The following is a 25,043-nucleotide window of genomic DNA, read 5'->3' as shown; positions in this document are numbered from 1 at the left end:
GACTCAAAAAGCAGGGCATGGTGGTTCACACCTGTAATCCTAGCCCTCGGGAGGCTGAGGCAGGAGGATAGTTGTGAGTTTGAGACCAGCCTGGGCTACATAGTGAGTTCCAGGTCAGTCTCCTGGGCTACATAGTGAGATCCTGTCTCAAAAAACCAAAAAATTAAAAAAAAATAAATAAATAAATAAAGTGACTCAAAAATACTTTAGAAAAAAGATTTTAATAAATAGAAAATCATTCCACCGACCCCAAGCCTGCAGTTGGCCCTGTAGAATCATCCCATCATAACTAAAGCCTTGCTGGTCATGTTTTCCAGTGTCCTCTGTTCCTTGTCACTGCTGCTATGAAAACACCATCTCTGCTACTGGCAAGCTTGTGTGGCTTCCTTCACTTAATCACGGAAGAGGCCAATTCTTCCCAAGTGTGCCCTCCGTCTTGTCCAAATGGCCACTATTCCTTTTTATTGTTCTCTCACCCACCCCACCCAATCCAAATCCAAATCTCCTGGATAAACGACACTGGTAGTTTTCAAATGTGATAAAACTGTTAATGATTTCTCCTTCCAATCAATGAAATTATTTAACAGTGATATTTTGTAGGCATTTAAGTAGACATGCATTAATTTCAATTTAGCATTCCTCTTTTTATTTGGGAGGAACCAAAAACTATGTATGTCAGCATTCGTATATTTTTACATTTTCATGTATCCTTGAAAAGATCACATGTGCTTTGGACATATTATCCTTACATTTGTCACTGGAAAAAATCACCCAGTCCCTTTTCTTTGCCCCTTTGACCGGTATTTTTAAATGACTGATTTACCAAACCCACTACATTCATCTTCTCACTTTAATTAAAAAGTGCACCCACACCCTCACAGAATTGATTGACTGGACTCAAATGTGCAGGGTTTTTTTTTTTTTTTTTTTTTTTTTTTTTTTTTTTCTGTTAAATCACTCAGATATATCACAGAGAAAGGTGTAACAACCACTGGGCTTTAAATGCTTTGAACATACCTTAATGGATGCCATGTGTGAGCATTAGGGATCTGTGGACCTCGGTTTGGGGTCGACTATATAGGGAGCATTAGAAGTCCTTATTAGTTGTAGCATTTTGTGAAAAAGAAACAAAAGCACCCAAGAACATTATCTCTGCTTCACTGTAATTAGCGCTTGCTTCTCTAGCTAATGGCCTGATTATTTGTCCCCTTCTAGTGGGTCTCTAGCTATTTTCACAGCTTACAGCTCTGCTTGTTTATGTCTATACTTACATTGCAGGTGATAATTGCCTCATTATCTTTTTTTTTTCTACTTTTCCTCGGCTTTCTTACATTCCTTTCTTTTTGAGTGGTTCACATTCCGTAAGGAATGACTCTATTCTAGGCATCCCAGCTTTTTTAAAGGAATCTATATTTTCATTGATTCAACACACTAATCAAACAAAACACATCATCTACACTTACCCCCTCACCTTCTTTACTACACATCAGGCACGGGTCAGCATGCTAAGGATGTAGCAGTAAATAATCAGATATGGTCACTGGGTTAGTGCTCTATCACCGGGACAAAAATGCATGAGAAAAATCAACTTAGAAAGAGGAAGGATATGTATTGTCTCATGGTTTCAGAAGTTTCAGTCCTAGGTCTCTTGGCCCTAGCACTCTGGGCTTGTAGCAAGGCAGAACACGGTGGAAGGAAATGGATGCCAGAAGAGTGCTGCTCACCTCATGGCAGCCAGGAGGCAAAGAGAGACAGAGAGATGGGGCGGGGTCTCAGTATCCTCTTCAAGGGCACATCCCAGTGAACTAACTTCCTTTCCCTAGGCCCCACCTCCAAAAGGTTCCACCCCCTTCCAGGAGTTCCACAGGCCTCAAAGCAAACAGGTAACACTTAAGTGTTTGAGGGAACCCTTCAGGTCCAAACCCTAACAGTCACGAATTTACTTTAGTATGGATGATCGATTCGGTACTAGACTACTAGTCACACAGATAAGTAATTACAAAGTATGGTAACTGCTGGGAATAAAAGGTACAAGCTGCTGTAAGAGTCCATCAAGGAAGCCTAAGAATGAGCAGATGAAGGAATGCCCCTAGGAGCTGATCACATGGAGCCTGAAAACTGAATTATAAGCGGGGAATAGGTGAGGACAACGGCAAGCCTTTTCCAAGCAGGAAAAAATAGCATCTAGAAGGTGTGAGGATTTATTCTAAGTTTCTCATTTCACACAGGTAAACGTATTTGCCAACTCAATTTAAACATATTTTTTGTTGAATGTCTCCCAGTTGTCTATGATGAGTAAACTTTTGAAATAGGTAAATAAAGCAGTGATTAAAGGAAAAAGCAGTACATCTTTCCCTTTACCCTCTTCTCAGAATGTTCCTTTCCTTTAAAGCAATACAAGATTTCTGATCAGGTTGCTACAAATTATATCAAACAAATTACTTACTTTCTTGTCTTTTGCTGTTGCTTTTCCCCCAGTGGAAACCCTCTGGTGCTCTGGTGCTTCACTTTGATCTTGTTTTTGAGATCAGAAGTTCTCAAATCTAGTCACTCATCATCATAACTGTAGCCATTCTATAAACTGTAGGACTCCTTAAGTAATTCCAGAATACTGGGTTGGGACATCCCTGGGTAAGACACAAATAGACTGTACTAAAAATATTTAAAAGCTTCTTGGAGGAAGCAATTATATTCCACCATTCTCAAGCAAGTTACTTATCGTACTATGACTCAGTTTACCCAAATGTACAACAAGAACCATCACAGCACTTACTTTATGAAGTTGTTATCAATATAGAAAGAGGGAGAAGATCTTGACTGGATGTAACACAAATGGGAAAACAGACACTGAAGAAAAGGGTAGCTATTAGACAGTTTAGAAACTCTGAGGTGTCACAGAGCTAGGCTGTCTCCCCATTAGTCATCTCTGGCTCTGATTTGTGAAGTCACTTTGTGAGCTCTCTACCATCTACAGTTTTAAACTCCACCTCTGTGCTTTCTTTTGGACTGCTGCCTCCACTATGATGGACTGGTATGAGGTCACTGAACTCTAGATCATACTTTCTTGGGTTGGGGGAAAGTCTGTAGCTCAAGGTGGGCAATGAGAACATTTATTTCTGTAACTACAGCAACTGGTAAATAAGCTAAGAACAAGATCCCAAAGCACATATCAGAGTCCATATGCAATCACTGATATGAACACCAGGAAAGAAAGGGTCTCTCTCTCTCTCTAACAACTGCTATGAATATGAAAGCTTGGAATTTCCCATTGAAATCTTCACTGTCAAATTCAGGAGAATGCTGGACATGATAGCATATGGAGTAAAGCAAAGCCAAAAGAAGCCAGAGATGGAGAGGGTTGTGATGGTGACACTGATTTCCCAGGGCCACTGCTGAAAATGTCTCATCTAATGTATGTATGCGAACATGTAGGCCTTTATGTCTGTATACGTATGTTCTCGCTCTGTTGGGTTAGCCTGCTTGAAGATAGAGTTCTATCACTCAAAACCCAAAGTACATTTTGATGTTTTCTCTCACATTAATGATCAGTACAGCTTATTACATGGTTCTGTGAAGCTTTGTTTGAAGCCTAAAGTGAGAGAAGCTGAGGCCCTCACCCTCTAACAACTCTAAGAAGTGACGGCAGAAGTATAAATGAGAAGTAAAGGCAGGATGGCTCCTACTTTGGCACTCTTTGTATTATAATTGTGAAAAAAAAAACGCATCAGCACATTTAAAATAATAGAATTAGAGAAATTCATCCTAAAGGTTTAAGCATTGATTTGCTGTCTGAACTGCTCAGAAATTTTGCTGCTGCCCAGGTGTGATCCCAGATTTGTGTGGGCCGGGTCCTTCCATGAAGCGAATTGCCTTAATAAAAATGTTGTTCCTGCAACTTCAATAAGAGCTTTTGTCTTATATTAAAGCTGTACCATATTGAGTTTTTTTGTGACAAGAGCCCTACTCAAAGCGACACTGAGTGCAAACCGCAATAGGGCTACAAACAACATTAAAAGTTAATGAGAAATCAGTCTTGTAGATTCCGTAAAAACCAAAAAAGTGAGAGGGAAAGAAGCAATGATGTTTTGCTAGTTTGGGTTAAAATTTAGGTAATTTTTATTATGTTGAAATTAGCATCCTCTACCAATACAATCAGCCATTAGACTTACTAATGAACATGTTTTTCACCTCAAATTAGTAAGAATTCTCAGGTGGAGAAATGGAGGTAGAAAAGAACAAAGGGGAGAAAGGCAAAGAGCATAGGGAGACATTAACTTTTATTGTACAATCTATCATTATGTCCAGGCATATTAGGGCTATCTTTATCTGGTGGTAATACGAAGAAAAAGATATGAACCCAATACATCTCGAGCTTGACCACTCCAAGAGAAAACTGCTGAAAGAACATTTGTAAGGGAACGGGAAGATCAACATTTTAGAGCTGGAAGGAAACTTGTATCGGCCCTATCATAACTTTATCATGTTTCAGGTTGAGAAACTCCTACCCGGGCTGAGGGCCTCGGCCAAAGCAATGCAGCTGCCCAGTGGGAGCTCTTTGGTGCTAAGCAGCAGCTCAATCCCACTCTGAAATACACATATATTAGAAGTAGCATTCAGATCAGACAAAGTCCTAGCATCAGACATTTCTCAGAATTCCTACTTCAGGGATTCTGCCAGTGCTGAGGATCTGTTCCAACTGTGTAATCCTGGAACTGGGAATGAACACTGGAGGAGACGTGGACCACAAAGCCACTATGAGAGGTACCTGAGCTACACCTCTACTGATTACCTACCCTACCTTAGTCCTTTTGGGGACTCAAGAAACAACACACGGGAGCGTGGAGCCTTCACACACGGAGTGGAAGAACCAGTCTTAGAGTTGAGTGCTACCAAGCGTGTCTTGTTTCTCCCATAACAGGCTGTTTGTATTGCTGAAAGCTCTAAAAGGTTCGCCATCTCAGAAGCTCCCCTTCTTGGCTAAGGAAGCTGCTTCCAAAGAGATGCACCTGTGGTAAACTCCATCCTCAAGTTTATATTATCAAATAACCAGGAAAGATTTAACTACCAGAGAAAAGGGAGACTGAAAGTCCTCACCACATCCAAACAGGCGTTTTGCCTGTTCTTCCAGGGTAGCTCTGAAAGGCCAGCCCAGCCACTGTTCTTTACCTTCTCTTGCCCTTAACTTGTCTCCACCTCCTCCTCTGCCCTCTCCCCATGAAGAAAAGCATTTAAATTTCTACCATCTGGCCTCTTTCCTGAGTTTTATGTCAGCCCAGCCACTGTTCTTTACCTTCTCTTGCCCTTAACTTGTCTCCACCTCCTCCTCTGCCCTGTCCCCCATGAAGAAAAGCATTTAAATTTCTACCATCTGGCCTCTTTCCTGAGTTTTATATTTTGCATGCATGTTGATGAATTTGTTCGCTTTTCTTTTGCCATGACGTCTTTTGGTACTGGGGGTTGGTTTGATCCTTGCTGATGGGTGGGAAGGGGACAACCCTTTTCTACCTCTGCAGTCCCTTCTCTGGCAGTAATGTTTTGGGTTTCCTAAAATTACTGTCAAGTTGGAGCCAACACTCAGCATTGCCTGAAAATCTTATTTTCTCTTTCCCTAGTGCATCACCATCTGGCAGAAGGCCATACTATTCAGAAGCCTCCAAGTGAGTCTTTTGGAATTACACTGGTTTGTTTTTCACAATTAAAATTTTCATTTATAAAAAATAGTTCCTCATGACAAAAAGGCAAGTTTTCATGCCACGGATCTAGTTAAATTCTACAAGAGAAGAACAAAAGAGGTCAAAGCCTGATGAGGGATAATAGACAATGGGAAAAATGTCAAAAACAAGGGATGATTTGCTCATTTCCAAGGGACTCCTTGCTAGTTCTTAGAACTGCTGGGGAGCAGCTAGCTCCAAAGCTGACACAGATACTACAGCCTTGGAAGAGAACATTTTTCTATATGACACGAAGAATGTGGTCCGGTCGGATCTGAGGAGACAGCTAGAGTCCTGTGACAAGACTGCTCTGTGCAAACTGCCACTGCCTCTAAAATCTTTGGATCTGGGAACTTCACACTGGGCCAGGGAGATGAAACACTTGCCTGACACGTTTTCTCAGCCCTCTCTCATGGAACTCTTTCTGCTCTCTGTAATCCTTAGGTGTCCGTGAGTCCCATGACCATTTGGAGAAGACAAACACAGGTAGATATGTGCCTTATGGAACTCCTTACAGAGTTTCAGGGTCCTGACAACTGAGCGGACTCCAGCAAAGGCATCACAACCTTTTCAAGTCTGCTAATGATTTTCATCATGGTTCACACAGCAGAAACGTAACTACCCTAAGGGTCCCCAATGTCAAAGCCAAATAAATGAATATTTAAGAATTCCAGATGCTAAAAACACACTTGAGATCTCATTTTCCTCTTAATCAGAAATTGCTCCAGGGTAGAAGCCTTTTTGCCTTCTGAAATCCAACATCAGCCAAGTGAACTTGGCATCTCGGCAGAAATTAAGGCTACCTTGACTCTTGCCAATTGTAAACAGAGAAAACAAAATTTGAATGTAAGAGATACAGAGGCGAAAAGCTGCCTACCCGTTGCTGTGGATTTAGAAAGGCTATGTTATTTAAATTTCAGTGGGTAGCATCACAGTAGGATTGGAATCTGTTCATATTTTTTCCAAATGCATACCTACCCATTACTAAACTCGGTTTGGTTCACGCAAAATTTGTAAGGAACACAGAGTTAAAACCTGTCAAAACTCCTGACAACAACTGGTCTTCCACTTAAGTATATCACCTTCAATTTGGCCCTCAATTCCAGATTGGCAATACCCTTTCACATTTCTTCTAAAACCATAGCGTCTCACCTTTTGCATATGCAATTGCAGGTTGTACTTATGTCTCTTCCCTCATCTTTTTTTTAAATTATCAGTTTTACTGCCTTATATCCAAAGCAAACCCAGGATCTCTACCTAATTTTTTGCCAGTGGTTGAGTGAATGGATTTCTGATTTCTGATGATCACTGAATTGTTTTGGGGATGGATCTAAAATGCAAGCACTGACCCTTAATGTCAATCATAAAATTCTGAGTCCAAAATTCTGAGGCAGTTTCATTGTTTACAATATATCTCTGGCAGTGTGATAATAAGCAGCCTGACCACTTTATGGATTTGTCTCTCTCTTGAGCAAACTTAAAAGAAGGCTTAGTAAAGCCTACATTGGTTTATTGAGTGTAAGAAAGCTGGCCGTTACTCTTGTTTTCTCTTATTACTAGATATTCTTTGGCGTTATAAATCTGAACAGAGCTTTCAAATTGAGAAATTTGCTTAGTAATACTAAATATGTCTTTTTCAGTTAGTTATTATGCTAAAGGTCACACAGAAACCATGAGAATATTTTATACTAAAAATCATTCCTACTTTTAAGTATATTTCATGTCCTAAGAAACATAAAATTATATGAGCATAATTTATACAAATTAATGATTCACAATAAATTGGCTATAAAAGTAATTTGAAAGCTGTTCACAAGAGCATGAAATATGTAAGTATTTATGTCTATTGTTTTTCATTTGCAAACAACTATTAATTGCTACTTTGCCTCTAGGGTACTTGATAAGCATTTCAGAATTCTACGTTTATCAAGATGATGTTTTTATTAAGAGTACATTTAGGCATTTCCCACAGTTACTGCGTTCAGCACAGCCATGGAATGGAGATGGTCTCCCTCTGCCCTTTCTCTTCTCTAAATAAATCAGAACCAGTTTGAAGTCAATCTCTGGCCTTAATTTTTTGAAAAATTAATGAGGAAAATTCTCTCCCCATGAAGATTCATTACTAACGTTGCAGCCAGCAGCCACCCACATAGCAATTAAATGTCATTGGAACCGAAGAAAATGACATTTACACAGGGTATGTTTTGTTCTTTTCCTGAGATGGGGCCAAACAAATGGGAAGCTTCTAGAGAAGATAGCTACCAGTGCCACTGATGTTAACTGTACCCCTACGCTCTTCTGTACTGCTTTTAAAAATCACAAATGCTTTAGATAACAATTTTGCACAGAGAGTCACACAGATTGGCTACTCAAGTGAGTTTATATGTTCTGAAAAAGAGACATTTCAGAAAGTAAACACTGAGTAAACGAGAAAAGCAAGGGTTATGATGGAACGGAAGTTTAGTAACTAATCTATAAAATTTTTACGTTACTCTACAATTGCATTACGCTATTACTAAAGTACTACATGATGTTTTACAAAAGTATGTCACCCTGACCAAGGACAATTGTGTGCCCCTCTCTCCACAAAAATGAAATGGTGGATTCCCATCAATGCTGATATAAAACATTATTTTCATGGTTGTGAAGTTGAAGGACTGTTAATCAGACTAAGAGAAAAGGTACACCTGTATTTGTTTTTCAAGAATACTAATTTTTTCTTTCCAAATCAAGTTAAGGAAATTCTCCCTGTTGTGGCTAAGGAAAGCACATGCAAGGGCCTGGAGAACCAAGGGCAACGAGTCTCTCTTATGCCCCCATTGCAGACCTCATGGTCTAGTAGGTTGAACGTGGTGAATGTGTTATTAAAAAACACTCCAAGTCTACCATTACAAGTGCTGTAACTGGGAAATACAGGGAACACATAGGAGGAACAGCTTCAACATTTGAGAAGCAAAAAATGGTCTGGACGCCTAGGGTTGAGGGATCTGATGGCCAATTATAGAAACTGAAAGCTTAGAATAGCTGGAGGCTTAGTGGAAGGTAAGCAATGAGGACAGAAGGGAACCTCCAGGCCATAACACCAAGGGCCTTAATAGTCAAATGATGGAATTGAGGTTTGTCCTAAAAGCCATTTGGAGGAGAGGCATAAAGAACTTCAAGCAGAAGGATAATCAAGCTTCCATGTCTGGTAGCTTCTGGGCAATGGTATAGGAACAGGCTACTTCAGAGCTGCTGCAGCAATCACAGAAACACATCCTTATGCTATGGACTAAGGGGATCTAATGAGCTAGGGAGGTAAGAAAGATTTGTCTGGATTTATTTAGAAGACGAAAATAAAGGCGTTGTTCATGACAACAAAGAACAATTGCATCAATAGTGAAATGAGCTACTTTGGAGGCAGACCTTGGAGAAAATTGACAAATTTAGCTTTGTTCTCACGGAGTGAGAGGTCAGTAGGGTAATCAAGTAAAGATGCCCAGAAAACAGCGAGAGAGGCTTGTGAAGGATCAGCTTTCTATGGATGGGATCACACAGGGAGTAGAGGGAGATAAAAAGAAGGGCTAAAGCACAGAATTCTGGGAGAAGTTGATTCTAAGGCATGAGAAAAGGAACAGAGTCTTCTGCAGGGGAACCTTTGAATGCAGCCAGCGGGGAGAGGGAAAAGTGAAAGAGCATTATGTTCAAGGTTGGCAGGAGAAATGATGTGAAAGGGGTCACTAGTATGAAAAGCAGCAGGGAGCTCAGCAAAGGAGGGGTAGAAAAGACTCACATGGCTCATGCGGGCAAGACTGCTGCGGAGAATGGGACCAGTGATCCCACTGATGAGTGCAGACTGCAGTAATAAGGATGCATGAAGAGTAATCAAATGGAGAAGTTTTAAAAAATAAAGGAAGAAGGAGAGGCTAGATTGGGGCAATAGGGAAACTGTGGTTGAAAGAATTGGCTATTTGAGCTGTGCTTTATTTTTGAGTCAGGGAAGATTGAACTAAGACTCTTCATTCAACAATGACTTGAGGTTTCTTTACAAGAGGTACACCTCTTTAATTTGTCACGAACTAAACATCACACAACTTTTCACCTAAGCCTGTAGCTGCCAGATTTATTCTTGAAAAGTCTGTTTGGAGAAAAAGCTACAGAATAAGATGTTTCAAGGGACACTGGTTGTGTCTGATTGAAAGTTCTTTTGAAGTCTGAGGATGACATCACAGTTTGTCCTTCTCAGAGCAGATTTTCAGATGAAGAAGAGAAACCCATTGTTCCTGATGATGCATCTGGCTGCTGGAGTTCCTAAGCGGGCACCGGAATGGAATGGTTAGGCTCAAGCCACTTTGGCAAACAAATAAATATTTCAGGGTGTCATGATCCCTCTTGGATTTTATTTATTTATTTATTGGTTTTTTGAGACAGGGTCACTCACTATATAGCCCAGGCTGCTCTCGAACTCACAGAGATCCTCCTGTCTCAGCCTCCCCAGTGCTGAGATTATAGGTGTGCGCCACCATGCCTGGCAACCTCTTGGATTTTAAAGGGAAGGGGAGAAGAGAAGAGCAGAGGAAGGGGAAAAGTACTGGGTGGAGAGAGTAGTTAGCAGCAAGCATGTTTTAGTGCCAGTTTTATGACTTTCTGGCTATGCAAATTTAAGCCTTGTTGTTGCTTCTCTCTCAAAGGTGGAGGCTGAGACCAAATAATGCTTTAGCAGTTGAGTTTTCTTTTAATTAGAAAATTAGAGTTTGGAGTAAGTGATACTATATACCAAATCAATACTCACTAACATAATTTAATTTTTCTACTTCATGAATAATATAGTGAGTGATGTCTTTGCACTCACACTCAAAGTCCACACTAATGACCTGGTGATTATTTTAATTGATTTTCAATGAACTGTTAACTTCTCCACTGGCATACCAATAAAGAAAGAAACACCGTGTTTCTTTCTTTTCGGTGGTGCCTTAGGTTTTTCTGCTATGATTCTGAATGGAAATCGATGTATCTAAATAAGCCTTTCTGTGTATGTCTTACTACAGTTATCACTGAACATATGTAGGATTTTAAGAAGTCCTAACAAAAAAAAAAAAAAAGAAGAAGAAGGCCTAGTGTGGCGCATGCCTATAATCCCAGCACTCCAGAGGCTGAGGCAGGAGGATCAATGTGAGTTCGAGACCAGCCTGGGCTTCATAGTGAGTTCCAGGTCAGTCTCAACTACATAGTGAGACCCTGTCTCAAAAAAAAAACAAAAAAAAACAAAAGTCCTAATTTGGATTTGTGTAAGCAGAAGAAAAGGTAGCAGTACGACACAGAATTGAGAAGTGGGTACAGTTCTGGGGAAGATGTAATTCACTCCAGTATACTCTCAAACACGTGGCAAAGAAATTATGTGATTATGTTGCATATTAATATACAAGAATCAGGGTAGGGGGCTTCAGAAAGATGGAGGACCAGTGGGCCCTTTGTTGTCAGTTTTTTTTATTGGGAGGGTCATTGACTCTTTCTCCTCCATTTGGAACTTTCCAAAAACTGCACTGGTGAGCACCTCTGCCTAATGTTATTTCTTTCTGTGGTCTATGTGCAGTTTCTTCCTGTCTGTCCACTTGTCCTTGATGTATCTTTTAAGGCCTTATCTTTGGGGCGGGTGGCTCGCTGGCAGGAGGGTGTCTTAGGGGACATGTGGCCATCTACTGTACTCTACAATGACCCTAGAGAGAAAAAAATAGTGACCTTAGAGTGAATACCCACATATATGTGTAGATATTAGAGCACAGGTGTGAGTACACACTGCCTTAAAGTTAGCCTCCCCTTGGCTTGCCTTGTATTTTATTGACGGCGGGGGCAGCTTATCCTTTGTGCACCTGGCTTTCTCTGTGTCCTGTCTGCCAGCTCTTTTTCTGGTCTCTTGGTGCAAGTCCCAAGTCCAGTTGGTGCCTTTCTTTATCTGCTTCTTTTCCTTTTTCTACCCTTGTCTTAGACTTGTTTCCCAGGGGACTCTCTCTAGTAAAGTTTGTTTTTGTAACTCCTAGTCAGGATTGGCTAGAGGAACTAAGGAGGGCCCGGTTTTATTTTTTTGTTTACTGACCCCTGTCCCTACAGAGCTACACATTTCAATGTAAATACTCCTCACAAAATACTACTGATGGATAAAAAAGCAAGCTGTATAAGGGCATATGTGTAGGTAGATTCGTTGTATATAAACTTATGAATATAAAAAAGGAATACATGCACGTGTTAAAAATTATAGAGACATGCACAGAAATATGGCAAAAAACATCAAATTTAGGGCAGTAATGATCTTGGGAAGATAAAAAAGAAGGTATGGAAGGAAGAAGAATATAAATCAGACTCTGGAGAGATCAATCTATTTGTTCAAGGACATAAAACAGGTCGGAAATCAGTAGCTAGGTTCAGTATCTCCATTACAAATACTTCCGCACAAACGGAGAGCCTCTCTGACTTTATTTGTTAACATCACCTATACTGTCAACATTTGAGACTTTTTTTACTGTTTTCAAAGTCTTTGATAACTTCAATGTTTTATCCTATCATAATTTCTTTTAACTACCACACAGTATCTACATATTTATGAGATACAGTCTGGTATTTCAAGACTTGGATACTAATGAAATCGGGATTTTATCATTCCTCTTTATTTCTTTAGGTTTGAATCCTTTGAGTTGCTTTTTTTGCATTATAAAATATGTCATAGTTTTTGTGAACTATAGCACTCTACTGTGCTGTAGAGCATTAGAGTGTATCCCTCTTGACTAGCTGTGTTTTGGTACCTGTTACCCATCTCCTTCTATCCCTCCATCCTCCTAATCTCTTCAGTCTTTAGGGCTTAGTATTCTACACTCACTGACTATCAGGTCATAGTAGGCTTTCTAATCCTTCACATGTGAGAGCAAACATGCAGTATTTCTCTTTCTTGATCTGGCTTATCTTACACAATGTTCTCCAGCTCCACTAATTTTGCCACAAATGAGGATATTTCAGACTGTCATAAATATATATTTCTGAAAAACGCATAGTTGAACATCAGCCTCATTTGTATTCCTTAGCGTTGTTGAGCTTTGGCTAGGGTTCACTCATTCAGCCAAGATTTACTGAGCATCTACCATGTGCCAGGCACCATCCTAAGTGGTAGGGCATAGTAGTGGGCATGACCTTGCAGTCTGTGGTGGAAAGGAATTGAAATCAGTGGAGGGTACTTTTCTGTGCCATCTACTGCTTTATTCTTCATCTAAAGGGTTGAATAGAGCTAAGGGGGTCCGCTATGAGGCCTTCCTGAAATTCAACAACCCTTCTTTGAGAAAGATGGCCACTCAATGATAGCGGGAAAGAGACTTAGGAAAAAGGCAGGAACCGTGATGAATTTTCCAAGTAATGCTCTGCGTATGTGTATCAGAAACATATTTGAAGAATGGATGTATTCAAAGCATTACTGGATTTTTTAAAAAATATCTGTTTAAAGGTATAAATGTTGCTGGCGTCAAGATCAAATCACTTTTGCCAGATACAGAGAATATTAGATGTGGCAAATTATGAAGGAGGAGATCTTCTGGCTTCCCGTCTGAGGTAAGTACTATCTCAAATTTTCTAAGATACCATGAGGAAATTCTTCCATGGACTGCATGCTCCCCAAGCTTTGCACAGCTTGCAAACACACATTATCTTTAACATTCTTCAAGACTGCGGCAATTCGGTGAGATGCTTTAAGTAGAGCACTTGCCCAGCAACAACACCTTCACCAATGAGCTGAGGCCAACTCCTGCCTCCAATCTCCAAGACCAATAAAATCTCTATCCAAGTAGCTTAGATGAACCCTCCCATCTCCCACATTGCCCGCTCCTTTTTTTTTTTTTCGCTAGTAGCACTTTCCCTTTCCCTTTGCTTCAATCTTTTTGAATACGCACATAGTTTGCTGCAGCATTTTTATTCCCATTGCAATGCTGTCCCAGAATAAACTCAATTAATCATTTGAGAATCTCTCTCTATTTGTTATTTGGTTTGACAAAGGGATCAACACTGTCGCAAAGCTCGGCTGTTGAACACTAGTCAATTTCAGAAGACTCTGATGCAACTTGAAAGCCATTAGTCTTTCACTTCTGTCTCCCGAGGGAAAGCTGAGAGAATAGTGCTGGACCCGACAGGGGAATAGGAAACCTGAGGTAGAAGGTTAAGACAGAGCCCAAGGGGAGCATCAAGTTATCGACAGCTGGCTGTCAATAAGAATAAACACTGGTTTTGGGGGCTGCTATAAAGTGAGGAATGAAATCAGCTGCTGGAAGCAGGGACAGCTGCAGTTACCCTGGAGATCAACAAGTAAGTTAATTCCCTGTCATCAGGAGGCTTCCATGAAACTGGGAGAGTCACATCATGTGTAAGTAACTGAAAAATGATTAGAGATTAGGAGAAGCATTATAAAGTAAATTTAAAAAACCAACAAAAAACAACCTGTGGTAATAAAAAAATCAGGGGCTAACTCCTTTACACAGGGTATTTAGATACGGAAGTCTGAAGGAGTAAGTGTCAGCAATGAAACTCACCCCAAGCAGAAGCTCAGCTAACACAAAGGCCCCACTATGGGGGATGTGGGACAAGCATGTACAAGAAAATGGGGTACAGGGGTACGGCAGTGTCCAAAGGCAGGCAGCAGGGGCGTGTGTTCATTTGATTAAAAAATATTTGCCACCCATGGCAAAATAAGAGAAAGTAATTCAAATGAGTGACTTTTCAAAAGAAATAGATCTTATCCCCCTGAGGTATGATTTACATCAAATGTAACGTCCTCCCTTATTGAAAGTGGCTGCGTTTTAGTTCAGGAAGTCAAAGATACCCCAGAAGAGAAGATATTTTCAGTATAGCAACATCACAAGCAGGATGAACAGCCTAATTTTAGAGGAAGAGAATATACTGTCTCATCAGAGAGACTCAGGAGAAAAGAATTATACCAGCCCTGTCTGGAAATAAAACTTCACATGCCAAAAAATATGGTTCAGTGTTGAGAAATAGAATACTTAGTTTGAAAATGAAAGCAAGATGAAGTCTCCCTAGAAAACATAAGAAGTATAGATATTAGTTTGTTGTGAAAACCAGAGTCAATTATCTGAGAGAAAGCAGTAAGTTCCCTTTCCTTCCACTGAAATCATAAGCTTGTAGCCACCACTTTTTGCATTTATACTATAAACATAGGAGGGTTAAAATACAACTGAGACCACTGATTTTTGCTGTGCTTTTGAAGCAGAAAAAAAAAAAGAAAAAAAGAAAAGAAAGCGAACATACATTTTGGCTATTGTGCTACTGATAACAGCATGTGGGATTTGAACAACCTTGACCTCCAGAACGTTCACAGCATGAACCCATAAGATACAGTTCTCGAGCAAAGCATGTCTTATAGAACCTGAACTGGTGACGATGAAGACCGAATCTCGGGCCTCATGCATGCTAAGAAGGTGCTCTACCATTGAGCTACATCCTGGACCCACGTTGGGCTCCAGTTACATGACTCCTTCATAAACTACCCATGATAACTCAGCAAAATAATTGACTGTAGGCCCTTATGCTGAATCCTAAATGAAATTCCAGTTTTAGAACTCCTTGTATATCAGGGAAAAAAATGGTAGAAATCAGAAAAAAATGTCTATTTTGAGATAAGAAAGAACAGTAAAAGTATTTGAATTTAAAGTATACATATAGAACATTATGAATAAGTAGCCAAACATTATTTATCATGAATTAAAAAATGCAGAGATTGTTTTGAAAGGTTTTTATAATACAGGGATAACCTCCAGACAACTATTTCAGTTTGGAACTAAACTAGGTTCTAAAAAATCTCAGAAAGAGTAATAATGTAAACTTTTAGCTGGGATGCAGAATTATTTATTACTTAATAGGAAATTTTATCAGATATGCATATTTCTCACACAAATGCTGTACAAGCATAGTATGAAACTGTAAAAGGAATATAGAGTGAATGTTATTGCTTGGATGTGATTGACTTGGCTGGTCTTTCCTTCATGAAATTGTTAAAAATATGGATTTTTCTTCTCTGTAACAATGATCAGAATGTGTGATGGAAGAAAAGTGAACTTCATGGAGTATCTATCAGAGGGTGAATAAGCAGAGGTTAAGGAAGCAAATTCTACTAATTAATATAATTAATACTTGGTGCTTCCAAAGGAGGTTGTAGACTGGCATAGATACTAGTGGAGGTCCCGTCTCCTTTCTGTCATGATAGACTACTGTCCTTTTGTACCACACCTTGGCCTGGACTCAGGATCCTTTTTTGCCTTACTGTCCACGGCAGTAAATCTGGCTCACTGTTCTATCCCTACCTTCAGCACAGCAATTGTTGAAAGGCTGAACATCTGCCCATGGAAGCATTCTGCAGAGATGTTAAATGCTGCTGAACAACAGCCGCCCCTGCACTCAGGATTATCCCTCTCCTTCCACTGTCCACACTGGGAACCAGGATGGCCCCATGCCACTTGGATTCTTCCAGCTATTTTATCAAGTCTGGAATGGAGTCTTTTCTTTTTCTCTTTAATCAGCCAAGACATAAGCTTGAACACAATTCAGTCTTCCTAAACTGGCGAGTGTTAGTTGTGACAGCTCAGAGCAGGGAAGGGTGACGATGCTCTGCACTATTTGTAGGATAAGATGTTACATGCACTGTACAGTATTGCTTGCCAGGCCCCATGCAGAGCAAGCTGCACGCACTGTGACTCAGTGTGGTGAATATTATCATTCCTGCTTTACAGATGAGGAATCTGAGGCTTACAACCTCTTAAGAAATTCGCTCAGTCACAAAACGAAGAGGTAGAACACGTGAGCTCTTCAAGATCCTTTGGAAGGGAAAACATGTACTCTTAACAACTACAAAAACTAGTGTGAAGTAAATATAGCAATATATCAAGCCACAAAGTAATGGATCATATAATTGATTATGTATCAAAAATGAGCAGTATTGTGGAATGCTGTATGCCACGATCAGACAGAATTTAATTTCATCATAGATTTTTCCCACCTCAATTCCAAAGAATGTCTATAATTATCTACTCACAAATCAGAACACTCTAAAGATTTATTTTGAAATTCTTAAACAGAAAAAGACCATGAAAGCCAAAGAGGCTTAGAAAAACAGTCCAATGCTTAGATTTTAAAAGTATCAAACAAAAGATAAATTCTCATCTATGACTGAAATGTATCTGAGATAAAAGCTACTCTGATCATAAGAGTCTGTCCTAATTAGGGAACCAAAATGAAGCCTATCTTACAAGGTTCTTTGTGTGATAGTTCTAACTTATCTAAAAGTTAATTTTTTTCCTCAACTTCTTGTTTATCATTGAAACACATAGCCAGATTTTATGATGTAAAAACAAAGCTTATTTGAAAATTTCCAATACCGCCAGTGTTATTTAAAATCCCAATGTCTCTCATTATCTGGGAAAGTACAGAAGGTAACACAGGCTTCTAGTCTAGTATGACACAATGCCACATGAAAGTGCTCAGAAAGAATAATATAGCTTTAGTTAAATTTTAGTGAAATACTTTCCTAACAGAATCCTAAGTTTAAAATTTATGTTTGCTGTCATGAGTAGTTTGGGATATTGTGCAAATCATTTAAAATACATTGAAGATCCAAGAAGGCACTTTTAGCAAATTACAAATAAAATTGAGGAGAATGAGTGATTAATGTTTGACCAGCCAATCTTAATCAATGAAAATAATTTCCAATGCTTGGAAAATGATGAACCCAAATTAAGAGTCCAACTTGCAGCAAAGGTTACATATCTATGCATTTGTGTTCTGCTTCATTTGCTAATTTCAGGGATTTAAAAGAGCTGCACTGACACTGTTGCATTTATTATATGTCTATTTTATCCACCACTTCAGTCAGAAGACTCATCTAGGCTTCATGAGCGGGAAGGCCTAGGTACAGATCATACTTTGAAAACTCTTAGATTTGTACTTCTAGGCAAGTCTCTTAGCCTTCACTCATTGCTTCGTCCATACTGCAGAAGGATCATAATCCTCACCTTTCCCCTCTGGGAGGTGAGACACAAGGGAGCTGCATGGACCTCATAGCAGTACAGCCTGAGTTCAAATCCTGGCCCTTCTCTCTGCACCAAAACCTACACATGTGAGGCTTTGGATAAGTCCCTTATCCCTCAGACCCACAGTTTCTTCAGCTGTACATTAGAATATCACCCACCTAGAAAGATATAATGAGGGTCGGAGAAAAATCTATGTGAACATTTGGCAGCAGTATTAAGACACCAGTAAATGGTAGCTTGTGGACACATTTTATGAACTGCATTTTATTTGTAGGGAAACATTATATGACTTGTTTCCTGGAATATGATATAGTTTATCACTGACAGACTAAACCATATTTCTCCCATATATACTCCTTGACATACTGAAGTCTTGTTGTGATCCTCCATTGTGGGATCTGTTATGAAACCATGATACTAGATTGATCGTGACACCTTTAGATTCTCCTGCCTTTGTGGCGTTCCAGCCTATAGTTTATGGTGAGTTTTCAATTTAGTCATTCTTTCATTCATTTATTCTACATGCACCCACTGAAGCTCTGCTATGTGACAGGACTTGTCTTACAACTTACACTTCAGGAGAATCAGCCTATACATTTCACAAGCGGTTCCATGAACTATGTTATAATAAATTATTTCAGTAATATGGAAAAGTTAGCATAACCTTATAAATTAAAGTTAGCATAACCATATAAATTATAAGGGGGATTACAAAATCTTTTGAATATGTTAAAGATTTTATGGAATATAATTATCAGCAACTTCTTCATAAATGCTCCTATATAAATTAAATACATTCAAAGTACTAGTGAAGATAAACCAAAGGGAGGCATTTGAAAATGGAACTGACTTTTAAAATTATTGATTTTGTGACTCAGTACTGAATTATAATTGAATGTAGATTCTTAAGGGTTTTACATCTAGAATAACTTTAAATAAATCACAACTGTGGACGACTAAGAAATCACTTGATTTTGCTTCATTTTCCTTAATTATCATAAGCTATAGTCAAGTTCTACCAATGGAAAAGAAGTGAGCTTCACAACAGCTGAATGTTCTCAGATATTGCTTTAATAATACTATGATCACTATAAATACAATCCATCTTAACTGTAGTTATGTGTTTCCAATGTGCAGCAACTGTGACCTGAACAAAGGAACCACAAGATGAATAGAGTAGGAGTCACTGAATTATTGCCTGCCGACCAAATCCGACCAAATCCGACCCACCATCTGATTTTATAAATAAAGTTTTACTGCAACAAAGCCCTTTACTTATCATCTGTGGCTGCTTCTGTAATGCAGTCACAGAGGTGGGAAGTTATGAAAGAAATATCATGGCCTGAAAAGCCTGAAACGTTTACCATCTAGTCCTTCACAATCCTTTCCTCTGCTTTATGGACAACAGAGAAAAGAATTTCCACACCAAAGCTGAGTATCAATACAAAAATTAAGAAGGCATTAGGAGAGAGTTTTCTCTATATTTAGCCCTTTTGAGGCCTGTGCCTGATGTCCAGTGGAAAGACCAGAGAGGCTAAAAGCAATATTTTTGTAGAGGAATTATCTAAAAGATACCTACACTAGGCAGCAGGGGTCTGCTGCACCTCACAGACATAACAAAAATTCCAAGTGTTAAGCAACCAAGCAAACAGCCACCGGAGTTGTATAGTTATTTTTTTCTTTTAAGAGCCTAGCAATTTTATTTTGTGACTCATATTTTTGGAATTGTTGTTGATACTGCAAATATTTCAGTTTACCATATATCTGTAAACATCACAGCCTATTTAACTGAAAAGGGCCGCAGTTGTCATAAATAAAACAGAAAAAAAAGTCCATGTGTTACCTGTATGTTGTTCTTCAATCCAGACTTGCAAATACATGAAGAGGAGGAGCCCTGCTACTCCAAATATCAGCAGGGACAGGAAGACTTGTTTGGGGTTCATGACCATTTCAGATGGCTGCATCTCTCTTCATTATTGAATATGAAGACCACATGATTTGCTCTCTCCTAAGGCTTCAATCCTTTCTTGTGCTCTGCATTCCATAAAGTAACCTAGAATTTTTAAAAAATCCACATGACACATATATTATGGCATTTATACCCAGTTATGATGAAACAAATCTTGCAGCGCATCAGCAACACTGAAGACGCACATGCATTGTAGTGCTCTGAAACCAGGGAACGACTGAAGCAGATGTCCGCGGAATGCCAATGTGCTTTTGCAAACTTTTATCTAATCTAAGGAATGTGCTATACTATAGTTAATAAGTAACACCCCAAGACTTAATTAGGTGAAGCTTGACCAGACTTAAGCCTTTTTTATTGTAAAGTTAAGGGTTGGGTCATTTTAGCATGATTGTAAGCCAGAAGAACGGATTGCAAAATAATGAATTTTGTAAAACACATTCACAGGATGTAGGAAAATACTCCATCATAAAAATACTATTGCTTCTCCACATCCAAAGGTGGCTGCTTCCAGGACCAAAACAGATACCAAAATCTGCAGATATTTATCTCTTAAATAAAATGGCCCAGTATTTGCATATGATCTATGTACATCCTCTGGTATACTTTAAATCATTTATAGATTTCTTGTTTAATCATACTTACCATATCATACCTCGTACAATGCAAATATTATATAAGCAGTTGTTATACTGTACTATCTCAGGAGTAATCACAAAAAGAAAAACTGTATATTTTCACTACAGATGCAGTTCTTTCCCTCAAACTGGTTGAAGGTAGAGCTACAGAATGCTGGTTTTCTATAAAGTTCAGAAGTGAAGAGCTTAATCTAGTATTTCTGTTTCATGTAAAAGTAACAGATTTCTCCAATTTACACAGTAAATTTTAAATTTCTTGAAAGAATAAAAATACATGTTAAATGGTGAGAGTTCAAGGATCTCTCCCACAATAATAGTACTGAAATCTCATATTACAGAAATCTATTTTGTTAATAAAAGGCTACTGTATTTTAAAAATACTAAAATGACCTTCTCTTAGAATAATCTGATTTACTCCGATTTTAGCCTTTTATTATTTTAGGTCACACCCACTATGGAGAAGGTGATGAAAATGTGTCACTCCTTGCCTCCTTAAATCTACATACACACAAACGCTTCCATAAAATGCCAATAAGTTTGTACCCCTTCCCCAAACCCAAGTTAAGAATCTTGGCTCCCCATGAACTGCAGTTACCTGCCCAGACCACTCCTGGTTAGCAGCCTGGCTGCTGGGACCAAGGCCATGCCTTCGTACTGGGCACTTGCCAAAGTCCTTGGCTCTGTTGCTTGCCCACTGACCTTACATCTTCTTTGGGAAAGCTGAGTAAATGCCTCTTCCACATGAAGACATCACTGCTGTGCCTAAGTATTATCTCTCTGATTCCAAATATGCCTCAATATCTTCAAGGAGGGTCTCTGAGGGAGCACACTAATTCATGACAGAGGGCCAAGTAAAAGCTTATAATTGCTGTGGGAAATTGCTAAGCTAGTCGAAGGACAGTATTTAGTCATCATTGACCAAAACCAATTTTGACTTAAACGATGGGCTACAAGGGTAATGTAAAAGGTCAGAATTAGTAGAGAATTATACAAAACAATTAGAATGATTTCTGGGTTAGGAAAAATATCCAACTAATACTGTACCTAAAAAATGTTTATGCAGAAGAAAAGAGCCAGATCACACAAACTCACTTTCTTTATATTTTACCTTTTATGTGAATGGGGACAGAAAAAAGAGCTGTGGATGTCAGCATCACCTGAATTACTTTTTCAAACCCACTTCTCTGATTTCCCTGAGGATGGAGCAACTGTTAACATTTTCACTGGTGCTTTTGAGGATTTCAATTATTTTGATTTTGGTCGTAAAAAAAGTTTTTAAAAAGTAGAAGAATTGAGGATATTATCGCAATGCTTCTTTGATGGGTGATACTTTGCTCTTACTAGGAATCAAAGCTAAAATATTATGGGCTTTCCAGACATATGCAACAAAGAACATTTCCTGAGGGAGATTTGCAATTTGAGGTGTTCCGGGACTGAATTCCTCACAGGAATATATGAAAAGAAGCTAGCATTCTCTTCTCTACATCCTGCAGTTAAACAATGTGCAGACATAATTCCTGGGTGTATAGGAAGGTTCAGTTAGGAGGAAACCATTTAAATAAAATGCTACTAGCAAATAAGTAGTTGTTTACAGGAAGAAAGAGACTTTTAAACAATCTGTCTACATAATTAAAACTTATTTCAGAAGAGAAAGAAGAGAAGAAAACTCATAAATCAGAATGGAGCCACAGACCTCTGAGAACAATAGGTGGAAGATCCAAAAGGCATATTCCTGGGGGTTTATGGAGGAAAATTATTACCTCTGATGCTGGCAAGAGATTAAGGATCTGCCCTGTCTTCCGTTGAGAGATGTTGGTATACCCTGACATATCCTCCTGGGTGAGAAAGCAGTGCGAAAGCCATAATTGTTATTATGGCAGATGTGAGTAGGATTGAGTGATTAAAGCCACAGGCGGAAAGGCAATCTGGTGTAAAACGGAGAGATATGTTTGATTTTCTCCCATCTCAGTCCATTAACCCAAAGTTGGCTTGGGAAATGGCTCTCATTAAACAAAGGTGAGGCAGCAGGAGCAGCCGTATTGCTTTAAGCAAACCTTAGGGTCAATTGTGAGGGGAAAACACACCTATTTGGAGATCATATTGAAGCCTGCAGAAAAAGGGCAGACTGATGGAGATTGAAATTTCTCGGAGTAATGCTTTTTTAGGTACAAGCATTATACAACATTTCTATGCCAAAAGCTTCCCGTACTTTTTGCACCCCCTTCCTTTGCTACTCAGGGACACGGAACCTTGAACCTAATAAGCACTTAATAACTTGTTGCATTGAATTTGGAGCTCCAAGAACATAACACAGGTAACTGATGAACACATTTTATAGTTTGTAAAGCAGTAGTCCTGATCTCCAAATGGAGAAGTATGGGAATACTAAAATGCTGAACGATGGGGTCCACTTTTCTTTGTTTAAAATGCACATTTGGACCAGGGATTTAGCTCAGTGGTTCCGCCACCTGCCTCGCAAGAGCAAGGACCCAAGTTCGATCCCCGGTACCAAAATAAATAAATAAATAAATAAATAAATAAATAAATAAATAAATAAATAAATAAAATGCACGTTTACTTTTATTTGCATAGCTTATCGATCCCTCACAATTTTGAAAAGAAATATAATTGCTTCATTATCTTTTTTTCCAACACTTTAAAAGGTACTCGTTTAAATAACCATAGTTACCAATAGAAGTATTTAGGAATTTAAGTACAGTGATAAATTATTAGCTAGGAGAAATTTACATAAAAGGAAATTATAAGTTGCTTTAGTTTGGCAGACACTTACGATTAGGTACGGTGGGATTTGGAGGAAGGTTAGTTTGGACAAATGATGCAGACAGTTTGGCAGAAGAAACCTGGGGTGTGCCTGGCCTTGTCTCCAGTCTTCATCCTGGGTGAACTTGGGCAGCCACGGTCTCTGCCTCCCTCACAGCACTGCACCATTCTCTTTTGCAGCCTCTGAGGAAGAATCCACCAGTGATGAACTCTAACAGTTCGCTGCTGACCTGCCTAAGTTCACTTTCTTCTGTCCCCAGCCTTGTCCTTGTCTCTGTTGAGAACAGGACTCTCACTCTCGCCTCCGTCCTCACCAGGCTCCTGGGAAGGGCAGCTCCACCCACACCACCCCAGACTGGATTTCAGACGCTTTACTCAGTGCCTTCTTCTCCTTCTGCCCTCCAGACATGACTGCCATCCCAGACAAGCTTCCAGACGAGTACTGACCTTGATGGCCTCAGGCGCCTTGCAGCCCATCTGTTTCTCAACCACTTCTCCCAGAGGCTGGAGATGGAATGAGGGTCAGAGGTCTGCAGGGACTGAACATTTCTAATTCGCGTTCTGTTTTGTTGCTGTAGTTGTCATGATTTGGACTTTTGCCATTCATATTCCCACTTCTATTAATTTTCTGCTCATATTTCTTCCACATGTTTAATTGATATGGAGGTCCATAAATATTTGGGATAGTGATTCTTTAAAGACTAATGACAGAATCTTCCTGTTTATGACAGTCGTCTTCCTTCTCCTTGTCTTAGTGACTCTCCTCATTACGGAGATACAAAACCCAGCCCACAAAGTAAAGGACAAGAGAGTTATTTCGGCTCATGTTTTCCTAGTCAGCTGAATCCAAGGCCGGCATGGCAGAGTGGGACGGCAAAGCAGAGGACAGTTGCTTAGCTCATGGAGGTCAGGAAGCAGAGAGAAAAAAGGGAAGATCTGGGAACAAGAACACACCCTTTCAGGCCCCATCTCCAGTGACCCAACCCCAACCTGGTCCCACCCCCCCATCTCCTAATAGCACTTTCAGCTACTGAACTCATTAATGGATAAGTCCGCTGATGACTATAGCACTCCCATGACCCAATCACCTCCAAAGGTCCCACTTCTCAACACATGGGGTTTTGGGGGAACATTCAAGGTCTAAGCCTCCCTTCCCTTTCTCCCTCTTTTCCTTCCTTCCTTCCATCCTTCCTGCTTCATTTTCTTCCTTCCTTTTCTTCAATGTTGTGATTGTTTTATTATGGAGAAGTTTTACACCAATTTTACCATTCTGTGTCCTTTAAATTTTTCTCTAGAGTCTTGAAAGAGAACACATGAAATACTCAAACTTATAAAACCGTGGAAAGCTGAAGAATGGGATATTTGCAAAGATGTTATCAGAGCTTTGAAAAGCCATCCACAAGGGTAAACACAGACAAGAGTAAACAACATCAAGCACACCAAATGGGAAGCAAGAGAAGTGTTTTTCCTAGAATCCTGGGAGGGCAGCAGGAAAGGACAGTGGTGGCTGGTAGCAACTGTAGCCCTCATAGAGTACAGAGACAGCACTGCAGCAGGCTGGGAAGGGAACCTTCAGTTTCCTTCTGTCCTTGACCTCTGGTCACATTTCTTTTTTTTTGTACCAGGGATTAAACTCAGGCCTTTGTGCTTGCAAGGCAGCTGAGGAACCACTGAGCCAAATCCCCAGCCCATGACTCACTTCTCTTGAACCCAACTAAAAGCCGGAAGACCAGGAACCCCTTAATGAAGCCCATTCTGAGAGCCTGCCAGGTCACACAGAACAGCAGAGAATGAACAATATTGAAACTGGTTTTTGTGCTTTGTAAATTTTGTGAGATAACATTCCACATTTTCAAATCATAAGATTATCCTTCTATATTACCTTCCAAAAGTTTGA

The 25,043-nt window shown here is 39.5% G+C and overlaps 1 protein-coding gene across 1 annotated transcript in view; it reads right to left on the bottom strand.

The window, feature by feature from the left end:
- Positions 1-24,034, bottom strand: part of Chst9 (carbohydrate sulfotransferase 9) — a 212,606-nt gene extending 188,572 nt beyond the window's left edge. Inside the window, exons 1-3 of the mRNA XM_010643509.3 lie at positions 23,594-24,034; positions 23,157-23,329; positions 19,605-19,814 (exon numbers count right to left, since the gene is read on the bottom strand). Of these exons, the coding sequence (XP_010641811.1) occupies positions 19,605-19,725 (121 nt within the window). The 5' untranslated portion in view covers positions 19,726-19,814; positions 23,157-23,329; positions 23,594-24,034. The remainder of the gene's footprint in view (positions 1-19,604; positions 19,815-23,156; positions 23,330-23,593) is intronic.
- Between the last annotated feature and the right edge of the window lie 1,009 nt (positions 24,035-25,043).

Source organism: Fukomys damarensis, unplaced genomic scaffold, assembly GCF_012274545.1.
Source record: "Fukomys damarensis isolate Sample0158 unplaced genomic scaffold, DMR_v1.0_HiC HiC_scaffold_30, whole genome shotgun sequence".
NCBI classification, from domain to species: Eukaryota; Metazoa; Chordata; class Mammalia; order Rodentia; family Bathyergidae; genus Fukomys; species Fukomys damarensis.
The sequence above is the reverse complement of the archived record's forward strand: the minus strand, read 5'-3'. Positions and strand labels throughout refer to the sequence as shown.